This window comes from Leptosomus discolor, chromosome 1 (assembly GCF_034619465.1).
Source record: "Leptosomus discolor isolate bLepDis1 chromosome 1, bLepDis1.hap2, whole genome shotgun sequence".
In the NCBI taxonomy this organism is placed as follows: Eukaryota; Metazoa; Chordata; class Aves; order Leptosomiformes; family Leptosomidae; genus Leptosomus; species Leptosomus discolor.
In genome coordinates, this window is record NC_141391.1 from 129875175 (window position 1) to 129898520 (window position 23346).

The 23346-nt window shown below is 48.5% G+C and overlaps 2 protein-coding genes across 4 annotated transcripts; both read right to left on the reverse strand.

Annotated features, from left to right (window-relative positions):
- On the reverse strand, positions 1-10581 carry POPDC2 (popeye domain cAMP effector 2). Of its 3 annotated transcripts, none has more exons than XM_009951026.2 (4): positions 10091-10581; positions 7556-7664; positions 4057-4426; positions 1-86 (listed from the first exon to the last, which is right to left on the reverse strand). In XM_009951026.2, the coding sequence occupies exons 1-4, from the start codon at positions 10579-10581 to the stop codon at positions 1-3; spliced, it is 1056 nt and encodes a 351-aa protein (XP_009949328.2). The 3 variants fall into 3 exon arrangements, with proteins under 3 accessions (XP_009949328.2, XP_009949326.1, XP_009949329.1); XM_009951024.2 differs by having other exon boundaries at positions 1-88; positions 3984-4426; XM_009951027.2 differs by lacking the exon at positions 1-86 and adding an exon at positions 4017-4040 and having other exon boundaries at positions 4220-4426.
- A 5984-nt stretch (positions 10582-16565) lies between these two features.
- On the reverse strand, positions 16566-19178 carry COX17 (cytochrome c oxidase copper chaperone COX17). Its single transcript, XM_086464496.1, has 3 exons — positions 19043-19178; positions 17147-17257; positions 16566-16775 (listed from the first exon to the last, which is right to left on the reverse strand). Exons 1-2 carry the CDS (start codon positions 19159-19161, stop codon positions 17173-17175), a joined length of 204 nt encoding a protein of 67 aa, XP_086320622.1. The 5' UTR covers positions 19162-19178; the 3' UTR covers positions 16566-16775; positions 17147-17172.
- Between the last annotated feature and the right edge of the window lie 4168 nt (positions 19179-23346).

Below are 23346 nucleotides of genomic sequence, written 5' to 3' on the forward strand. Positions count from 1 at the left end.
CTAGAGTTCTGGGGTCTGAGTGGGAGCCAGAGGGGCTCGTCCTTTGCAGAGAGGGTGGGGAGAACTCCGGAGAAGGTTTCCAGAAGCTGCAGAAGGAAAGTGGAGGAGGGAGGAAAATGAGAGCAGGGCAGGGGAGAGGGGGTGGGGGGAGGAGAAAGAGAGAGAGAGCACCATTATTATCACAGGAGTAAATCTTCCAGACTTTTCAAAGACACAAACCTCATGGAGCCCACCATTAATTGTCCTTCGTCCTTCCTAAATTAATGTGTAAAACTATATAATTCTTCAACATGTGATAAAAAAGAAAATGGGGTTATGCACCCATCCTGAGACAGCAAAAACAAACCACTCCAAAGCACCTTCTGTGATATCAGTGAAACAAAGCCCACAGCTCCTTTGATTTTACTCTCAAAGCAGGTGTAAAACAATTCCTACTAACTCAGATACCAAGCTACAGTCCATCGAGCATCCATCCATCTCACCCACCAAATAGAAAGCCAGCCCCAAGATATAATTGTACAAAACTAGGTAGCAACAATTCCACATCTTGCAAGCGCTGGATAGCAACAAACTAGAACAAATGCAATAGGAAAAGGGGAAAAAGCAGGTGGCTTTTGGCTGTTTGAATTTTCATGCGAGGAATAAAGCTTAGTTTGCTAGGGAGCACTGAGCTATACAGCAGTACACTGTTAAATCAAGTTTTGAACAGAACCTTTGAACCTGCCTCTTTTAAACAGGCAGCCTATAAGTTATTGAAGTATCTCTCCTCCTCAGAGAAAGAATGTGCTCATTAGTGGGTTATCACAGTCTGTCTTACTCATAAGCAGACTAGAAACTCTCTAAGGAACTAGATGATAAGAACAGTGGGCCAATATATCTCCCAGGAATATTTTCTTCTGCATGATCTTTGCAGCACTTTGGGCATTCAGGAACTGTGGTATTGCAAGGTGGCCGTTGTAGTGACAGAAAATGAAAAGGACCATGATCCATAGAAGCACTTCAGCATGGGGAATTTAGAGAGCTGGAAGGTGATTACCCAGGTTGGAAGTTGCAGGGGAAGAAGATGAGAGCACAGACCAGGGGAAAGCCCCAGGGGATCTCTGACCTCTGGGACCACAGCTATTGCTTACTTCAAACAATGACACTGCAGCAAATGCCCCTGTTTATTATGGATGTTTTCACCAGTTCCAAGGAAAAAGTGATGAAAGTGCTTTCCCTGGGTCATGGCAGACCCGCTCAGATCATATGCTGAGCTGTGACAAGTGCCAGGCCAGAAGGGAAAACTGCAGCCCCTCTGTATCACTAATTTTTGTGGTTAGGCTCTCGAGTCACTGTGCAATACTGTCCAGATGTGACAATTGCCGTTGTGCTGCTGAGATGTGATGTGATTAGGATACCGAAGTGGTGAGCAGAGCGACAAGGAAGCACTCGTCCCACTGCTATGAACACCTACATGGAGTTTGTGTTTCCTTGTCTAATTACCTTAGAAATCAAAATAGCACACTGGCTACTGTCTCCAGACTGACAGACAAAGGAAGATCATCCTTTTCTCCCAACCCAGACACCGGCTTCTGAAACACTGGGGCTTTCATCACAGGTCTCTACTGCAAGTATCACCACAACTTGATACTGCCTCGTTCACAAGATCAAGAAAGACAAAAGCTTCCAGCTTCCAACATGTTTTAAACGGATTGTGTGAAAGAAAGGATAGCTTTGTGCTGTGTTGCACAAGCTTTCCCCAACACATGTGCCTCTTGTGTGTATGTTCACAGTATAGACTCATTACCAAAAACGTGTGGAAATGATTAAAAAAAAAGCTACCATGTTCCTTGCCTCCTTCCTTTTCAAATTGCATTTGAAATTCTGATTTTATTGAGTTTGATCAACTGGGAGAATTCTGCCAATGACCTAAGAATGGATATCTTTCTGCTGAGAAGACAAAATACAAGCAAAGCATAGACAAAGTGACTTCACCACATTTACAACACTATCTGTGTTCAGTTTTGATTGCATGTATTCAACAGACATGCCTGACAGTTAGGATGGTGGCTGTCTCATAAGTGATTCGGTGTTCCTGCCTCTCCAAGTAAGGACTGAAAAAGCTGCAAATTCATATTTCCTGCAGTCTACCAGCAAAATCAGGGGCTTCACGTTCCTGCAACTTGCAAGCTAGAAAACAAGTGATTTTTTTCTTCTTTTTCTCTCTGTGCCTCCTTTTTTTAAAACAAACAAACAAAAACCTAAGCAAAACTCTTGCTGACTTTTTATCTCGTTCAAGCTAAACCAAATACACTTGTTCATTCCTTGGCCAGTTTCTTCATATCCCAGTTTTTACATTTGGAGGCATGGAAGTAGTATAGGAGCAGGCACATGACTCAACTCAAAGCAGAGCTATACAAAACAGGAAGATCTTCTAGTTCCACTGTTTGAAAAACTACAAACAGCAAGTGGATGAAACAGTGAAAAAGGCCTCTTCCATCAGAGGATTACTGCAAACAGCAAGTGCTGTCCTGATCCAGACAGCCTTTCCACGTAGAGCACTGAGGAGGGACGATCCCCTTGCCGTCACAGTGGCGAGGCGTTGCAGAAGTGCTGCAGGGTAGGGATGATTACTGCAGACTTGTTAGGACTCATGCCAGGAGTCAATGTGTCCTGCTCTGTGCTCCCTGCCAGTGAGTTCACAGCCCATGCATTTGCAACCCAGAAGTAGACCCAAGTAGGTGCAGGGAAGACCTGGGTGCAACGGTGCACGGTGTTCAGGGATGCCTGCTGGAAGATGGTCTCCCCAGCTGCAGCCCAGCCCTGCCACTTCTTCCCTGCCATGCAGACCCAACTGGGACACATGCAGTTGTCTCTTTTAGGACAGAAATCTCAGTCCCAGGCTTGGTGTCTGGCAGCTGGATGACAGAAAGCAGCTATTATGGGGCAACGGCAGGAATGCAGGAATTTTGGAGTCTGCAGCTGGCGTGCAGCAGCTGGTGTGCAGCAACTGGCTAAAAGTAGCTCAGTGTGGAATTTCTCTCCTGGCCACTTGGATCTGAATTTCAAGCACGAGCCACCCTCCTGTCTATTTCTGTTCACCTGCGTTGCTCCTCTGCCTCAACATCCATCAGGCCTGGGAATTTTTCCCTTGAGCATTTTGGAAGACAGCATCTCATTCCCACTCACTGGAAAGCAGAGTTTGGGGCATGTTAAAACAATGTTTAGTCTATCAGTCCACCAAGGGTGATTGGAGGCAAGAGCTATACCACATAGGGCAGTTTTTTCAATACCTTATTGATCTGGCTGAGACAAAGCTCAGCAGAAACAAGGATGACAGAGTAAATGCTGGGATGAGCTGTGGTGGGCAGGGAGAGGAAGGACTCTGAGCTTTCTCCCCCTGCCCAGACTGAGCACTTACAGGGTGTACAGCAACATCTTGCTATCAATCTGCTGTAAACACTGGAACTGTTTCTACCCCTGTCAGCATCTTCTGCCTGCTCTCTCACCTGCAGATGTCTTCCTCAGCTCAATACTGGAGTATCTCCAGGCACAGCTCTACCTCATGGCGAGCCAGGTCGAGCCCTGTGGGGTCTCTGCAGGCACTCATGTACCACCCACCAGCCTGGACACTGTTTCAGTTTCTTTGCCTCTCCTGAGGGGTGGAGATAGAACAGGGCAGGGAAGAGCTTCCTATGGCCAGGTTACCAGCCTTTCCACCCTACAGTGCAGCTGGTGCCTGGAGTCAAGCCTCTACCCTGCTGCTTAAGAAAAATCACACAGCTCGAGCCCACCTCCCCGGATTCCTTGGGGCAGAAGGCAAAAAAAATGCTGCAGAGGAGCAAACCCACAGCAAATGAGGGCAAGAGGCTAGGGGCCACCGCTCTCCCCGTGCAGTTGCATCATGGGAAGGACTAGCTTCTGCAAGCGGGTACTTACGCGGGTGTCCCACACAGGGTGAGGCGTGCCCGTGCCAGGAGTGCCCTCACTTCATATACTCCCCTTCGCTCACATAGTCCATAAAAGACCCCGGCAACTCAGCAAAATCTTCCAAGACAAGACTGGTGGAGTCCTCACCCAGCAGGTCACTGTCAGGCCGGGATGCTCGAGGGCGCGATGCTGGTGGAGGTGGTGGTGGTGGCTGCGGAGGAGGCTCAGAGGCACCAGCCTGGCCGGAGGCAGGAGGGGGCTCCTCGCAGTCCTCTGGCTCCCCCTCAGAGGAGGAGGCTGGCCCAAGGACATGGTAGAGGCTGGGCAAACGGATGTCGAAGCGAAGGCCGAACTTGGCAAAGAGCTTCTCATTGAGAGAGTAGAGTTTCTCCGAGATGTCGTAGCCCAGGTGGCAGGAGAAGAGCCGGGCAACGTAGCGGTCCTTCCTCAGGAGGAGATACAGCTTCTTCCTGGGCCAGGTGATGAAGCTGCAGTCGGTCTCAGCTGTCAGCGTGACCTGTAAGGCAGGGAGGGAGAGGAGTAAGCCCCACCGCCTGGGCAGGGGTCACCCTCCTTGGGCCTGCGTGCTTCTCTTTAGTGAAGGCCCCCAACCTCTTTGACACCTGCTCTCCTTGGAGACAGAGGGGCTGGAGAGCCAGATAAATCCTTACCCACCTCTGTTTCCTCTCCCCAAGGTGCCAGAGACCAGGTTTTCCTATGCAATTTAGCGGCATGCCCTTGCTTAACCTGGCCACACAGCTGGCTATGCTTCAGCCTCTCGCTTTCAGATGATGGTCTCTGTTGACATCTGAGCAATGTAACTGAAATGAGCAGGGCAGCACAGACATCCTTATCCCTTTACAGAAACATTACAGAGGGGGGTGTTTCTGCATGCCCAGCCAGTCCAAGACACCAGCGAGTAGCCCTGTGGCAGGCTGCTGGCCCATCCTGCTGTTGGGTTGCACACCCCTGCTCAGAGAAGACCCTGGGTCCAGGAAGGGCCTGGTCACCCTGCACCAGAGGGACATGCTGTCTCGACAGCTCTGCTGGGCACCGTAGGGCCGAATGGCCTTGAAGGATGTGCAGCACAGCTCAGCAAGAGAGGAAATAAAAGCGTTTTACTGTGTTTGTGTGTAGGTAGGGAACTCATCTGAGGGTTTACTGTGTTGATTTTAGACACAATTTTGATTTGCTTTGGGTTTTGCCAATGTGAACAGAGCCATTTCCACCCCCCCCAGCTGTAAGACCAGGTTATCAATATTTTAAAAATTATACAATACATGAGCGTATGTTGTAATATATAAATATAATAATAAAAATAAAAGATATGAAACACAGGAAGGGTCAAACTGCCTTGGGCCAGAGAAGAATATCCGAATGTAATGGAGACACCAGCATGTGAACAAGTGCCGGAGCCAAAATATCCTGGGGGCTCCCTTTCAGTCTATATCCAGAGGTCTCCTTGGCCAGCCATCATGGCAGAGGGCCACTGGGAAGCTGAACAAGGCTTGGCTGCATGTGTGTGTCCTTGGGTTTGATATTTAATGCCACTGCCATGCAAGCAGCTGCCTTATGAAAGGAATACAGGAGATATAAAACCTGAGAACTTTCCCAGGCCGAGGCGAGCAAGAGGAAGGGTCACATAGACACTGAAATGACCAGAATCTCATTTTCCTAACCAACTTCTGGCACAGCTATCAAGAGCCTCTGCTTCGCATGAGGGATTAAGTGAGACGTAGTAAGAAAACCTGCCTCTTAACCAGGACAGATTTCACTCACGAATCCCCCCAATACAAGTGCTCCAGCATTGGCAGAGCTTATAATTCAGCCTTCTGGGGGAAAGTGCCAGCCCTGAAACCCAACTCCTTCAGGCACTGGCAGCCAGCAGTCCTGTTGGAAGATGACACAGCCAAAGCAGAAAGCTCAAGGAAACCAGCTGTCTTGCAGACCTAGTCATGCAACTGCCATTTTTTGGTGGGCTCAGGATTGAAACTGCTTAATCCATAGAGCCATGGAGAAAACTTGGGCAAGAAAAACCTTCCGTACCCTCCTCCAGCAAAGTCCTAGAGCCAAACATGCACTTTTTAAAGCAAATTGTTGTGATGCTAGGAATAAGGTTGAGATATGCCACAGAGTTCTATTAACTACTCAAGGTAAGAGGGACTAGTGGGTTAAACAGCTGCCAAAAGCAGCACATCACCATGGCTAAGCACAGCCATCAAGAGTAATGTCCTGCCAGGAACGTGAACTGGCCAAGACTCACCTGTGGAATGCTGGTCCCACACAGGCTGCTACTTCTTCATGCTCTTCAGTAAGCAGATGTGGGGTTTAGGCATTTCCAGCACCTGGCTGCAGCCTTTCCCCACCCAGGACTCTACCTCCCCACCTTGGTGCCAGGCACAGCCAACCTCCCTGACCAGCAGGACAGGGGCCAAGATTGCGGTGCTGGCAGAGCTGGCACAGCCTGCCGCTAGCTTGCTCCCAAGCTGTCTCACGCACTACAGATAAAGACACTCAGGAGGTCTGAGAACATTCAGTTCCACAGAAATTAGCTCAGAAAATGCTGCAGATGTCTTTGCAGGTTGCATGCCACCCAGATGGCCATTTCCCTGCCAGGAGCACTGGGCAGCCTTCATTCTCTCCACTTGACTGTTAGGCAAATACAGGAGCTAGCAGCAATCTGCTGCCAGATTGAAGCTCTGCGCAAAACATGAGCTACCGCCACCCCTAGCACAGCAATGCTGTTGTTGCCCTCTCTACCCCATTATCTTGGCCTGACATTCCCTATTTCTGCTCACAAGTGGTAGGCCTGTGTCATAGTCACATGGTCAGCCATCTCCTGCAACTGCTCCTCTTGCAAGACAGTAATCACTGGTGATGCCATAGCTTCCCACGCTCCCAAGGGATTAGCAAAATCCCTCCTCATATGCCCTAACTCACATATTCTAGATTGACATCCTCACAGGGATCAGTCTATCCTGGGATGTGAGTTAAAGGCAGAGAGATGTGGGCTTAAGTAATCTCCTCCAGAAGGAAAGCCAAACAAATACTGTGGGGTGTTGACAGCAAGAGCAAAATCCTTTCAGTTGCTGCAAATAAGAATTGGTCTGGCCTCTCAGCAGAGGATTCTTCTGCTCAGAAAGAACCATATTCGGGTGTGAATCATCCTTTCTGTTTCTCTGCCCCAAACACGTCACCATCAGAAACTTCTGTGAGGAACAGGATATTTATGGATTTACATCACTGCTGCATATTGCTATGGCTGCCATCCTGATGCTAGGACGTTGCACCCTGCAAGCAGCATGCAGGGCAAATGCATCAGTGCAGGTACTAGGGAATGCTGTAATGGAAAAGAGCCAGCAATCCAATCCAATCTCCCTGCTAAACTGGAAGGACCACCATGCTCCCTGCTCCCTGCTATCAGCTGATAGCAGGAGCATGCACTGAGGTCTTAAGGAAGGTAGGAAAAAAAAAAAGGTAACACAGCTGATCGCACCGTCCTGTGCTAGCTAAACCATAAGGAAGGGGAGGGAAGTATTCCCTGTTAGCTTTGAATGGCATAGTGAGCCCACTCCACCCCCTTCTCAGACATGCAATGAAGAGGCAAGGAGCAAAGCTGGGCTGCTGCAGGGCCGCACAAGGTTACCTGGAAAGTTCCTTCCTCAGAGGGTCGCAGCGACTCCCATTCTGGAGAGTCCAGGAACTGGTATGGAAAGACGTAGTGAAGGAATTGACCATCCTGGCTCACTCGGACCCTGCAGAGAGGACAGGTGAGGCACACAGGCTTAGGCCACAAAACAGATGTCACATGAACCCGATCAGCTCACGCAACGTGCAGGCAGCCAGATCACCAGGGAGGAAAGGACGATTTCTCATCTCATGTGTGCCTCTTACCCTCCCTGGGACAGCTGCAGATGTTCCAGTCTATGGGGCTGTACCTCCTTTCTCTGTGGGAAATGGTATTTGCTGACATTTCCCCATATACTGTTTGTTTTCTGTTTCCTGCTACAAAGCCAGCCCTCACAGGTGCAAGCTTGGTCCTAAACCAGGACTTCTCAGTCTGTAAGACTGCTGCTGCTTTTCAGATACTTCTAAGCCAGTCTGTGGCTCTTTCTACTCATATCTTCCTCCTGACCCCAGGGTTACACAAGGGCATTCCCTGTCTCAATGCCGGGAAGCTGTTACACACAGAAACCCCAAAAATCGCAGTGGCCATCATTCCTGCCGCATCGTGCTGCGAGACCATAGTCTGCTGCACATTATCATTCAATCTCTCTTGGCCTCCCAAGCATCCTTTCCCCTACTTTTGCTACAATTGCCTACCAATGTCAAGGTCAAACTTGCACTCAGCTCTGCTGTGGGAGCACAGAAGGAGAGCTGCGCAGGCCTGGGGCAATGGCAGGACACTCTGGTGCTGTATTCATAGCTCTGCACCACCAGATTTGGGGCCTCTTGCGTCCCTGTCACCCTGTTCCCCCATTGTACGATGCACAGAGGCAATTCTTGCTTTTAAGAGTTACAAGGCTCAGTTCGCTGTTGGCTTCCAGTCAGCTTGGAGTGCTGCCTGGAAGGGTCAGGGACAGCAAGGCAGATTTCCTGATCCAGGCACATTCTGCATTTCCAAGCCCCCCTTGTCTTGCTCATGTTCAGTTTAAGAGCAGGTACTATAATAGTAGCAACGCTCTGTTGGGTCAGCAAGGACCTCACAAGGCAATACAGTGGGTACTAGGAAATGCAAATCCAATCCCATCTCCACAGAGCATCCTATACCAGACAAGACGCATACTTTCCACTGCAAAAGAGAGCAGAACAACTACCCCACCACCACCAGCTCACTGTCCGTTTCAGCACTTTCATGCCCACAGAGCAGCATCAGATTATCCAGTGCAGAGCAAGACAGCACAGACTCTTCCCCACTAACATTATTTGCAGATATGGTAAACTTCGGAGCAAGGTCTTTAGCACAGACATTTGGTAAGAGGAAAGACACCTAATGGAAACACATGTACCAAATTTCCTCCCAGTACTTTGCCATTCAGCAACCGGTTAGTGGTCCCAGGATGCTCTTAACATATCCTAGAAAAGGGACAAACACCAAAAAAAGAAAGGACAGGCCTCCGTCTTTACACTCCCCCTCACCCTCAACAGAGAGGATGGATCACCACAGTAAAACATGAGCCCCAGGTGATGCTGGGTTTGTCCTCCCAAAGGAAAATCCTCGTGAGACACACCTCCTACAGCTCAGCACTGCTCCCATTTACAGACCTTCTTCCTCCCCCACTCTCACTTGACATTAGTGCCAAGCACCTGGCAGCAGCTGGGGAGCCAACGTCATTACTATTTCGCGTTTGGATTTTGCAGATCATTGAAAGATCTGTTCATAGAGGCATGCCACAGGATCTCAGGTGAACAAATGCCAGTACTTCACCAGCACAGTTCACTCAATAATCAAATCCCCAGTAAATGAATAGCAAACGGGCATGGCTTGCCAGGCAATTAGCTGCAACTATCTAGAGCTCCCTGAGGTCCTCCTTGGTGGTCCAGAGGAAGGAACATTATGAATGCATGACAGCATAGTGAAAGAAAGAGGCATGATGAGGCTAGATCCACCACAGGAGAGTGCTCTAATGACCTTCGAAAGTGAAAAATTTCAGAGCCCTGAGGGTTGAGGTGTTGGGAACAGGGGTGTAACCTCTCCCTGAACACTGCTGGCCAGGGGGAGCAGGTGAACTGAGGACTCAGCGTACTTAGAACATAGCAGTTCACATCACAGAGGTATGTCTGGTCCTGCCAGAGACCACAGGTCCAAACACACTGCCTTCCTGCCTTGAGAAACACTCTCTCGCGGCCAGTCTGCTCCCACCAGAAATAAGATCACTTTAAAGTGACAAAGAGGTAGGGGGTCACCAACAGTATCATAGATAAGACTGAGCTGGCCGCTTCACTGCACGAAGCTTGATTCTGCAAACCGCCCCCTGAAATATTCTGATTTAGAAAAACAAAAGAAAACAAAAACAACACCCAAAAGCAAATTACATCCCTTCCCAACAGATGCAAATCTCAAAGCCCTTTCAGAGGAAGGAAACAATCCCCACCTCAGTTTCTACAGGGGGTGAAAAATGCAACAGCAAGCTACAGCACCCTGCTGTCAGACTTTGTTCAGAAACAGGAGAGCCTTTACCTGCCAGATAGCAGCAACGAGAGGCGGTCAATGGGCGTCTTGCCCTCCACCGCGTAATTCTGGTCTCTGACTAATGACTGGACTTGCTCTTCACAGCACTTAATGATTTCTTTGTAGACTTCCAGGGGCACCTGCAAGGGCAGGTACATGGTCTTGTAGAGGAGGTCAAACTCTTCCGGGATGGTGTCTCTACGGAGCCGGTAAGCCAGGTGAGCCAGCTGAAGCAAGCAGATGAGGACAAGTAGCATGTTCCAGACGAAGATATCCAGCCCGCAGGCGCTCAGCCAGCCCCACAGAGCATAGCAGAAGTAGCCTGGGGCCAGGAGGCCAAAGATGTAGAGGGACCCAAAGATGCCACTACCCCCCATGTAACCCAGGAGGACGATGCAGCTGGCCAGCTGGTAGGCTGCTCCCTCCATAATCTCCTTCCAAGCATCACACACCGGAGGCTGGAGAACTGCCTGGTCCCAAGAGAGGCTGCTTGCGCTCATCCTTCCCCACTCCCCACCCTCCCCGTCTGTCCCAAAATGAATTGTCATACACAATGGGTGCTGCAGAGGTCTGAAACCAGAGCTCCTGGGTAGCTGTTCCTCCTCCTGAGCGCCGGCAGGTCTCACAGCAGCACACTTCAGAGCGACATGTTAAATTGCTGCTGAATGTTTTTGCACCTGAAAAATCCCAAAAGGGCTTGTCGTTTCTCCTCTTTGTGGCTCACAAACTGGTGGCTGGCCCCCTCCTTAGCCGCAGCCGTGAGAAAAGGAGCTGGCAAATACAAGGCCAAAAGAGCTCAGTCAAAGAAAGAGTAGAGGCCATTAGCTGGAAAACTCGCAGACAGGACAGAGACCTCGCTGCGCTGCCTCTCTCGCCTGCCCTCCAGCAAATGGAAATAGCGACCGTGAGAGAGCAGTGGAGGGAGCTGGTGTTGAGTGTGGAATGTGTATCACTTGGCAGTGGAAAGGAGAGAGACCCCAAATGGATAACCATGTTTGGAATTGAAATCCAAGGAGCAAAAGCAGCGAGGAGAACAGAGAGCAAGCATGCACCCGCTACTTAACATAACTCAGGCGCCCAGATAAGCCCAGCACAGTGCGAAGAGGGGAAAGGAGAGGGGAAAACAACCAGCTTAAGGAGAAGGGAACACAACCAGCTTATCACGGCGAGCTCCAGCCGCATGTGGGGCTCCGCGCTGCTCTGTGCTCCTGCAAGAGAGTGACTTTGACCCAGCACAAAAAAGGAAAAAGGTCACCCCCTTCTCCTGCTGTAGCTTGTAGCAGTGGCAGGGATTTGGCAAAAGAAGAGAGGCTGGTTCTCGAGAAATGCTTTCCAGGCGCTGCAGCACAGCCTCCCCTTGAGCCAGAGAGCTCTATCTCGTGGGGCATTTTAGACCAAGGGGCACGAGGTAAAGCTCTGCCCGGGCAGACAGTTGCGATCGCAAGGAATAAAGCCAGAGTAAACAAGGTGTTGGGACCCAGCTTCATCTGTCATGAAGAGGAGACTATCCTGCCTAAAACTTTGGGAGTGTAACATTTGCAAGCATGTTTTGCGGGGTAATCTTAGTTAAGGGAGGAGTCTCCCACCCCACAGATAACAGGCTCTGTTGGGAAGCATCCTTGGGGAAAGGTCATCTCACGTTTTCTTTTTTTTTTTTTTTTTTTAATAGCTATTTGGAACTCCCCAGACCTTCATTTAGCATGAAGAAGAAAGTGAACACTTTCCACTCGGGTAACCTGGGACACAGGCACAAGAGGGACTCGTCAAGTTCAGTCCTCCATAGTCAGCTACAGAAAAGACACATAAATGCAATTTCTCCCCTGCTTCGAGTAACACATTAGCAGTCAGGCAGGCAGGATCTGCCCCACTGTCAGGAAGCAGTTACATTTCAGGCATTGACGCAACCCGCATGGTCAGTCAACAGTAGGAAGGCAGCCTGCATGGGTCAGTGGAGTAGAGATAGGGTTTCAAGGGTGGTCGTATTTCAGGCCGAGCTTGCAGCTGCCCTGCCTAACGTGCCATTCCCATTGGCACCATTCATTTAAAGACACACTAATCGCTTCTTCTACTAATAGCGCTCTGGACTAACACTGTCTACTGGGCAAGGCTGAAGCAATGTTTTACGGCAACCTTAAAGAATTCATCGTGGTCTTGGACAGTACAATCTATTTCTGCAATGATTAGCCCACCTGCAACATGGAGCGGTACGACTCCTAAGAGCAGAAAAGACTGTGCCATCTAGACAGGTTGCCATATGGGAAGGAAACAAAGACGAATTAAGCTTTGCACAGGGCATGAGTACGATCCCCTCAGGAAGATGCTTTCTGTTAAGTGTGAAGTGAAACAGGGAACCTTGTCTCCAGTGGCCCCCTGTTTAAGTGAAGAAATGAATCCTAACAACTGAAGCAGAACAAGGCTCAACTGCGAAGAGGTATGAGGAAATGAAGAACTTCATTTCTACAATAAAAATCTTGGGAGCCAAGTTCTGGTTTTCATACCATTGCCATGTACTGGCCAGATGATCCCAACAACAACTTGTCTACCTTTATACCTCTGCCAAAAAAAAAAAAAAAAATCAATATTATAAAGGGCTCTCTTTCCAAGGCAGGCTGACATTTGATATAATGGGGAGTTGGGATATCAAGATTGGGAACACTTACGAGAAAGATACTTTGCATAAGATCTGTGAGACAAATCTGAACTGCTACGAATAGCAACATAGAACTACATTAACAGAAGCACTCTGAGAAGCAGCTTTGTGATTTCTCCCACCTTTCCATCCTACCAAAAACCTTTGGCAGCAACATCAAAGGAAGTGACAAAAAAAAGTTATTCATTTCACTCCTCAGGTAAACTGCTGGGCTAGACAGTGCTCTGGAACACAATGTTAACGACTCGTTAGGACAAAGAAGGTGCTTCCTCTGGCGTCTTCCAGAACGTGGGCAGTGGTGTTGCGGTAACCCCAGAGGTGTGTGCTGGGCTCGCAGTGCTGCCGGGGCCAGCGCCACGGGCAAGGTGTGACTTCCCTGCGGAAGGCAGACAGGAAGCTTTAGACCCACAGCAGTAACAGCACAAAGCTCTTGTTAGGAACTACACAACTTTTCTGCTGGGGCTGAGCGTGACATTGTAGAAAGAAAGACAGAGCCTTTCATGAGGTAGATCTCTGAGCACATGCTAGAGATTAATTTAGGTGTTTTCAGGCCAAGTTTTTTAAAAAGAAGGCTTGTAAAGTGGTTGAACCACCAAGGCTCAAATGTTCCTTTCTCCCTTGAGCGTACTATGGCCATACAGGCAGTCTTCATAGCACTTGCAGCAATAGTTCAAGAAGCTCTTCATTTTCCAAAGAGAAATTTTGCTTTCGTGCCTTGCCTTGAATACATACCTTCCATCCAGGGATGCTGGGGTTCATCCAAGGTGAGTGTTCAAAAGCCAGTACTGATTCAAGGGGAAAGCCACACAAGTATTAAAAGGGAGATACCAAGGGCCAAAACAATTTGGAGTCAAGAGAGCAAGTGCATAGAAAACACCTGATCTGCATTAAGACTCTTCCCTGAAAGAAGGCACACAGGCACTACAACAAAACGAGTCTGTGAAGAAAAAAATAGACACATCAAGCTTTTCAGCACCGAAACTGGCAGTGTGTAAGTAGGTACTCCATCGGTTTCCCCACTTATAATGAATTCAACCAGTAGTGCTTAATATTTAGCCTCATGCAATGATGCAATCCAGGTGCACCCTGCACTATGTTTGGCAAATAAATCCTCTGTCCTTGAGAGCAGCGTGGGATTTCGGGATTATCAGTCCCAAATCTCACAGCAGCTAAAAGACCGGCTATTTTGCCCATCCTCAGGAAGCCTACAGGTTCATTACTGATCCCATAAGCTGAAAACTAGTCCGATCACCTGGGCTGAGGACACTAAGACCTTGGTGGTTTAAAATCAGAGAGGGCATAATCAGACATCTCCTTTTCAATTTATTATATAGTGCATTGCTGGCATTAGTCTGCAAAACTGCTACTTACACACTAATAAACCCTGTAGCTCCACAATATCCACCTGGTGTTCCAAGCCACATTCAACTTGCAATTGTTGGGTAAGGTCTAAAGCCTGCTCCAGACAAGCTCATGGTGATCGCAAAGGGACGAGGATGGCATGTACTGTATTTAGTTGTACTGCAATACAGTTTAATCAAGTTTCCCGCTACTGCCACGGTCCCTGCCCTCGCAAGTACACCAAACACCCTGCGCAGGGCAGTGTCCATCACCAGCTCCATCGGTAGGGGTAACACAGTGCCAGTAACTCCCACTCCCCAAATTCAGCCTTGAGTCCACTCCACAGCAATCCTGGAGTAACAAAAAAAAAGCTGCTCAGCAAGAAATGTGATCTGACTACAAGGTTTTGCTGTTGTTGCTTTAAGTATAGAGTTGACCAGTCTCCTTTCTAGACCTGCTGCACACAGGTATGGCAGAATCCCACTCATCATCTTCCTCCCAAAAACTTTCTAAAGTACCCTCCATGCTTTTACCTCTATGCAGGCCTAGATGTCCTGTGGAAGGATATCTACGAAATAAGGGACACGTGAACAATCCAGCCTTTCCAGAGAACCTGAGCTGGGAGGTACCGGAACTGCGGAAAGCATAAACAACTTACGGTGCAGGGCGCATGAACACCTTGCAGGTGCAGGAGAAGAGGCAGCCGCCATTAATGACGCAGTCTTAATTTCTTGAAGAAGATGGGTGTGAACATTTGTGAACGTGACTTGAACGTGACTCGCAATGTGGCCAGTCAGGTTGGACTATGGGCCGTTATTTGCGATGAAGCCAATCAGTATGTATTGGGCGTGGTCGAGGGTTATAAATTGCACTGGAAACACGGAAATAAAGGTTCACTTGTTAGATCACGTTGATCGTGTCAGTGTCCTCACTCAGCTCCCGCAATGTCCCATTTCTCAAGTTTATAGAATTTGCATAAAAATGTATGGGGACCCATTTTTTCTTTTCTTGAATTTAAATAGCACTCCATTCTCACTTGAGCACTGCCAATCCCTGCCCTGCTCTTTACTCTGTGGCACCATTTCCACAGTTTACCCAGACTGGACATGCTACCACACAGCTGGTGCTCATACAACTTTTAATGTTCTCTTCAGTTCAACCTCTGACACCCATTGATGCAACAATAAATGACCTTATTTAAGTTTCTACCTCAAGACAACAATAAATGCCAAGAGGAGCGCCAGGTCCTGCTCCCCAGCCAAATATAGCGCCACAGAAGGCTTTGAACATTTTTTGCCACACACCTGTGTCCCTTCTCAGAGGCTGGAAGCCAACATGGGCACAGCTCTTACCTCAGGACCGGACAAGCAGTGCAGAGCTAAGTCTAAAAGCCCAGCTTGTCCCCTGAAAGCATTTGAGTACATTTCCTCAGACTCCAGGACCTTTATGAAACATTTCCACAAGTGGAGTCTGAACTCTCCTCACACAACTTGTGAGCCCGTACCAAGTGTCACACGCTAAACATTCACAGCCTATTCATTGCCAGCTCAGAATATGCAGGGCCCAGCAGGCAGAGAAATGACCATGGCTGCACACATCCCTCCAACAGGACCAAAGCCAAGAGAAGACTCAAGACAGAGCACAGATTTCGTATCTTCAATTTCTGAAAAGAAAACTCAGCAGGAAAGGAAGTAATCACTGATGCTGCCTTAAGCAAAGTCAACTCACAAGAAGAACAATCTTACGGTTGCACAGCAACAGAGCATGAAACCAATAAAGTCCCACGTGTGTCACAAACTACCAACTGCCCTTTTTCTGCTCTAGGTTGTAAGGAATCAAAGGCCACAACCACCTTCCCACTGTCATGTCGCACAGGTGAGAAAAAAAGCCAGAAGACAAAAGCCCACACACACCTAGCACAAGACCAACACAACAAAACCTGGGCATAAAAAAAAAAAAAAAAAAAAAGCTTTTCTTTCAGGCAAGTGTCCTGTACATACACCTGCAGTCCTCTGCTCCCTTTCCCTTGAAGAACTACTGGCTCAAGCACTTGAGTTTGATATGGAAAGTACTTAATTCTTCCTTACAAAGAATGAAGCTTGAATCCTAGGGTAAAGCTATTAAAAAAAAGTTGGAAGAATTCTAACAGGGGAAAGCAAACCCAGTTTTGACTCTAAGGAAAGTTCATTTTGCAAGGCTGTGGTCATCTCTGCAGAAATATAGTTACACCTACCGTCACAAATGGCACTATAAGCTGCAGCATGACTGTGCTGAAAGCAGGAACAGGGCAGGGTTACGAGCACGATTTCTCGGTTTGCATCAGCAGGAAAACCCACCAAAGGCCCACCCGTTCAACCACACCACCAGAGCAATCAATGTTCTCATGTCAATGTAAGCAGGCTTTTCTCACGCTTTCCATTCCTACAGCACAGTTCAATGAGGAAGGCACTGCCATTTCCTTACTCAAAAAGAAACAGGGGTCAGGAACACTGATCATTTCCAGACTTTTATTAAGAGGAAAAAAATATATATACTTTCTATAGCAGCAATCAAGAGCTAACAGTGTAAAAGCCACAGATGTGATGCGGTCTATTAGAGACTTTATAAATAGATTCTTTTGTTTATATTTGTTCTTTGAGTAACTTGCAGAAATAATTTATTTTGCAGCTTTCCATAACACCACAGTCACACCACAGACATCATCTAGAAGAGAGAGCAAAGACAGCTTTACAAAACATGGATTTTCACTGGATATTGAGGGTACACAATCAATAAAAAAACCCCAGCAACAAACCCACAAAACCCACCCCCGACACTGCCCCAGCATTACAAATTTAAGTTGAAGTTCTGTTCTATTATAAGACATCAGAGGTAGAACCACACTCTACTGCTGAAGAGCTGCTCTCAAAGGCTGTGTACTGCCAGGTGGCTTCACCACCCCACAAGGACAGTGGCACATCCTTTTAGCGTCAGTGAGGATTACTTTGCCTTCCCTCGGTACTCTGGGCCTTCCAGCGGCACCAGCTGAGATGCCAGGTCACTTCAGAGGCAGAGGTCCTGAAGGCTATACTCACCACATTCACAGCCTTGCTCATCTCACTCATATCTTGAAGCCCAGAGCTCTCATACACTCTTTGTGAGCTTCAATCAAGTGCCCACAATTTTCTTCCCCCTTCTCAATGATGCTGCAAAACAAAAAGATTTCCAAGATTCAATCACAAAATGTTCGCTTGCAATTAGTCAAAGCCACAGAACTGACAAGCTGTTGGGGACAATCAAAAATCCTTATTAGGCTCCAGAGATCTTTTTGCTTATCCTGTCCAGGGTAGCACTGTTTTAGAAAGTATAATACCATCTCAAAAAGGTGCTCAAGTGTGGAGTCGTGCACTTAAAACTCTGATGAAATGCGTAACAGAACTTCCTATTAATGGGCCAGTGTCTATTCTGGGCAAGTCTAAACGGGGATTTGTTATACAACACAAGGCTTTCGCATCACTTCATCAAGTATGCTGATCTCGTCAGCAACCAGTTTCAAATCATTCAGTACGGAAGCAACAAAATTTCTCCAATAAGAGACCAATACATTGGGGTTGACCAGTAAATGGCATCTCAGTCCAGCTTCAGTTGGTATTTAGGGAACCTGAAGCAAAAACAACCCTGTCCAGCTACTCTTAAAAAATTACTTATCACATATTGTAACTTTTGATGGTACTCTAATCATGTCCCAAGTGTCTAATGCATATTCAAATAGCGGTACGAGCGTACCACTGCTGGTGTATCGCATATACCACACAAGCGGTTCAGACCTGCTCTTCGGCTGACCAGCAGAGCCCTCCTGTCCCCAGAGGTGGGGATTCCACCGCTCTGCAGAGCCCAGGTCACAGGTCTGATCGACCCTCATCTGCCACGTTATGCTATTCTTGCCACCAAAGGAAGAAACTAACAAACTGTGGAAAAGTATCTTGTTTTCTTAATAATTTTGATTTTATTACAGTAAGTGTGGACAGATCTGCTGGCTGCCCAGGACAACTCCATCTGACCTGGGACTTGCATCCTATCACCCTTTTCTTAGGGGGCCCTGGACTCATCTTCTCTCTGCCACGTAACTAGACACGACCCCTAACTTTAGCAAAAATATAGCATCCAGTGTTACATCACCTACTGAAGGATATTCGTACCACCTGTCAGGTAAAAAAAAAAAAAAAAAAGACAATTTGGTCATCAGATTAAAGTTTTTTAAATATTTACTGTCATAGACAAAGGAACTCTATTTTGGGTGTGCATTTCATGCTATTTGATAGGTTCTATGATCGTGACCAAGCCTATTAATTACAAATGTAGCTATATACATCCTTCTCAAACTTCACACCTCTGTGAGAAATGTCATCCTCTGAGACCTAAAAATCAAAGTATTTGATTTTATTTAAAAGACAACAGCAGTTATAATCCATTAAATAAAAATGTTGCTACCTGCTGGCACTTGTTGCTTCAGTCACCAATAGCGAAGATTTGCAAAGCAGCATTAAAAGCTAATCCCTGAAACCTGTTTTAAACTAGGGCTATGAGATATTTCTAATTTATCCTTTTAAGACTTTTTCTCCCCTTCCTCCGCACTCTCCCTCCTCCCCTCTCCTGGATACTCCACTACCCCTCTTTCCGGGCTGGGGACGGCTCCCAAATCCAATGCACGTTGGCAGGGGCAGAAACCCCAAGAAGGCAGATGCGACCGGGGCAAGGAGCGGAATTCACGGGGCCGGGCCGCACTCGGAGGCCGGAAGCGGGCGGAAGAGGGGTTAAAACGCCCCAGCGGCTGCGCGACGGGCCGAGCCCGCCAAAGGGAGCACCCGCGCAGGAGCTGCCACCCGCCCCAGGCAGCTGGCGGCCACCGGGGGCCACCAGAGGCCGCCCCCCCGCCCCGCCCCCTCTTCCCCGGGGAGGGAGCCGCCGCCGCCGGCGGTGGGGGCCCTCACCAGGCGTCCCGCGCTTTCTTGGTCTCGGGGCAGGCGCAGCAGGGCTTCAGCGGCTTCTTCTCTTCCCGCGCCTCCCCCGCGCCCTTGGAGTCGCAGCTGGCGGCAGCAACCGTCGACATGGCGGACGGCTCCCCGGCAGCCACAGCCCTGCGGGGTGAAGAACGGGGCGGGAGCGGCCGCTAGCGGGGCCCCCGCGCCAGCCGGCCCCGGCCACACCCCCGGCGCGCGCCGCTACCTGCCTGCCCGGCGCGACAGCGGAGAGACACCGCCGCAGCGCTCGGCGGCTTCCCGGTAACCTTCCCCGCGGCCTGCTGGGAGCTGGGGGTCGGCAGCCCTCCTTCCGCCTTCCGCCTGCCCCTCCCCCGCACCCCCGCCTCTTCCCGCGCCTGAGTCTCCTCCCCGCGGCGGGTGCGCATGTGCTGCCCCGCGGCTGCCGTCTCCCGCTCCGGCGGCTGACGGCGTTGACCGTCGCCCCAGCACGAGGGCGGGCGGTTATAGCGCAAACAGAGCCTCGTTCGGTGACAGTCAGTCGGCGTGTCGAGAGAGACATTCTCCAGCAGCACTCGGTACTTAACGAGCCAGAAAGGGAAGGGGGGAGGGGGGAGAAGGGTGAAAAAATGGCGCCAGCAGCTGAGGGGCCCTGTCAGCTGCCCGCAGCCTTAGCAGGAGCAGCCACGGACACGGAGGGCTTCAGTTCGGACACAGCCAGGCTCCATGGTCAGAAAGTTTTAGCCAGCTACCTAAAGCTCTTCTTCCCTCCTCAAGCGGTGGGGGAAGACAAGGGCTTGGCTCTTTATTGCAGCTGTGCACAAAAAAACGAGACGTATGAGAGTGAAGAACCTGTGGCTGCGCAGGTACTGCACATATGAGCAGAGCCATCATCACCGGCAACACGAACTGTTGCTGTTTCACCTCCAGGGCCCAGCCTGGCCAGTCCCTGCCACGGGCAACAAGGGAAAAGATATTGTGATAAAGAATAAGGCCCGTTTGTAATGAAGTATGCATATGTATGTATCCATTGGGCTAACTAACTAGCCTTTAGAGATAAGAAGGAAGCAAAGTTAGCCAAGTGAAGGACACCAGGTGGAATCCTCCAGTCAGACTGTGGGGCTCAAGGAACACAAAAGACTGAGCAGGAGAGATAAGGAGGGCTGGTTCTGCAGTTTGGAAAAGACCCAGGATGGTACAGGGCATGCACCACAGGACAAGTTCAAGAGTTTCACCATGAGGAAGACTCAGATCTTCCCCAATGACCACCAGAGACCACCAATGGAGGTGTAACTTGGGCGGACTGAGGCGGGACTATGGGAGTTATGTTAACGAATTCCTGGAAATGATTAGAATGACCCGACCTTTTCTTAATAATGTAATAAATATATATAAAAGCTGTAAATATAAGGCAAGAATCCTAATGCTTGCGCACACACGTATGGAAGGAGCTATTCCCCGTGCTGCCCGGCGCCCCAATAAAGAATACCTGCTTAATAACACTGAGTTGTTATTGAGTTTTCTTTGATTCAACAGAGAGCTGGTTTTTCTTTGTAGTCTGCTCCATCAGCAGCCACTCTCGCCTTCCAGATCTCTGCCATACCCAAAGCAGCTTGGCTATTTTGACACAGTCTGTCAGCTCCCTGCGGCAACTGTGTGCTACGCCCGCGCCTGCAACCAGCCCCGATGATGACAGGGCTTTATTTGCACGCGTACAGGCACGGCAGGCACGTCACAGGGGCGAAGGGACACCCCACGCAGGGGATGTGGGAAGGGCTGCGCATCAGTGGATGTGACGCTGCTGAGAGCCTGGAAAGGTAAAAGAATATGCCCAGTGGGATGCAGCTGCTGTGCCTTTTAATGGGGTGTAGCAAGAGTCAAGGAAGAACTGGCAGCTTAGATCAGGTACTAAGGGGATCCAGAATTGTAGCAACACTGCCATGAACATTTGGAGGGACAGAAAGCCTGTATTTTAGGTATTTAATTAATTTCTGACTTTTATGATGATTTTTTTACACTTAGGGCAGATTATCCCATACTTGTCAATCACAGGGATATTTATTTTGGCCTGTGATGAAAAGTAAACAGCAGTAGCTACTATAAAACAGGTTACATGCTGTCAGTGTCAGCAAAACATAGGAGCTTAAAATACCTGCTAGTGATCTGAACACTCCAGTCAGGTAAAAGACTGAAAAGGGTCCTGCCCTACACAAGGCATGAAATGTCAAGCGACCTCATTGTTTTCAAGAGCCCTGGGCAAGACAGAATTATTTCATTATTTTCAGTACTTACCTTTCCAGTAAGCCAGGCCAGAAGTAAGATCATTCTTTTGAGAGATTTTGCTTTTCTGTTTCTCTGGATCAGCAAAGCGAATGCCAACACCACTGACTCGTGCTACCTGAATGAGCAAATGATAGGATTCTTTTTTTATCCCCTCGTTCTCACAGAGACAAGAAGTAGAACCTAGCTCTCCTGCAAAAGTCCAAAACTCCACATTTTCATCGCATGGGTAGATGAGGCTCTCCTGTTTTCTCGATCGAGGCACCTCTGCGGCACCCTGGCAATGCCTTGACTCCTTGAAACGCAGGCTCCTGAGGAGATTGCCTACGCATTGCCATCCTACCTCTGAAATCCCATCATGTAACACTCACCTCATCAGCCACCTGCTCAATTGTCCATGAATCTCAGATCAGTAGCCTGTCCCCAGCTATCCCATCTGGCTGGGAAGGTTATTCAGACCGACCTGCGCCCACACCGCCTCCTGGTTCAGCACGCGCATGTGGTGAGGCTTTGCAGCCAGGTGTGGTGAACTGGAAGATGCAGAGGTTGCATATGATAGCCAGAATATGCTTTTCCCAAATCCATGCAAACATGCTGCAAGATGGAGCTGAGATCGAAACACCTATCAAAAGCATGCATCAGCTCTCCAAACCAGTGCCTTGTTACTATTTTTTTTTTAACATATTAAGCGTGTTTTCCTTTCAAATTAACTAGCTCTGTCTTTCTTCCTAAAGCTTTATCTGCTGGCCACTACCCAAAGGACTAGACAGACCTGGTGATAGCAACACAAACTCCGAGGGAAAGCCTGTGGTAAAAAACCTCAAAGGGGGTTTCCCAAGTCTGCAAGTGAACAGTCTTTTTTATTTAACAACATCTTTTATTTTAAAAAAGGGTTGAATGAGATTGATTTGGCCTATAGAAAGCAGGAAAATACGGAACAAAACTCGTTTCATACTGTTGCCGGAGTTACAGAATACCAAGGGCAGAGGGAGGCTAAAATTTAGTCATCTTGGGAGAAGACTTCAAAGGGGTCTGCACACAGGTATGGCCTGTGGAGACTAAACATCTCTCAAGCAGCACTCCATTTTAGCTCTAGCAGCTTTCCAAATACATTAAGGAGGAGCACTCCTATTTTGGCCGTGCTGCCTGCATGGGAAGCTTGTAACAGAATCGTCCTGGAAGAAGGAATCACTTCTTGGTGGAATGAAGGGGCAGGGTCTGGGAGGGAGGAGAAGGAAGGGAATTGCCATTAAAGCACAGTTAACGCATTTTCCTACTGATTGTACCAATTTGGAGTAGAGTGCAGAGGGGAGACCATAGCCTTTTCTCTTCTGACACTACATTGTGCGTAAGGATTGATTGCTAACTTGGTGCTCTTGGTTTTCCATTTGTCCTCTGCCTGCTGTCAGTGGCAGAAGAATTATATTAAAGAGTATGTGTCAGGACAAACAGATTTATCTATCAGACGAAGAGAAATAGCTAAGGGCAGGCTACTGAGCTAAGACTGCTGGAAAATTGTCAGATCCAGTACCGAGGAAAGGAGATTCAGGAAAATCTCAGTCTCTGAAAGAGATAATGAAAAAAAGACTACCATGAAAAAACCTACTGTGTCACTTGGCAGCCTGGTGCCACATGTGAGAGTACAAGGACTACAGATAGCGCTGGACATGTACAGCTCTGCGTTTAGAGGAGTAATGGGTGAAATAAGGGGAGACTGCCCAGTTGCCATGGGGTTCCACATTATTTTCCCTGTACAGCCCTTTATCAGAATTAAAGAACATACAGCAGTGACTCATGATGTGTAAACATCACGGTAGCACTGCAGTCATTGCCGTTGGCTCCTTCTATCTTCAGTTACAGCTCACTTAAAGAATAGTAGTCCAAAAAAAGAAGTACTTGTCTGTTAGACTCAAATGGACAGACTTTTCAAGGAACCTCAAAAAATTTATTTACACTCGTTGTTACTGCTAGGTAGGGTAAGCCCCTATCAATGTCGGTTGAAACTAGCGGTCTGGGGTAGTCCGGGGTTTTCCAGA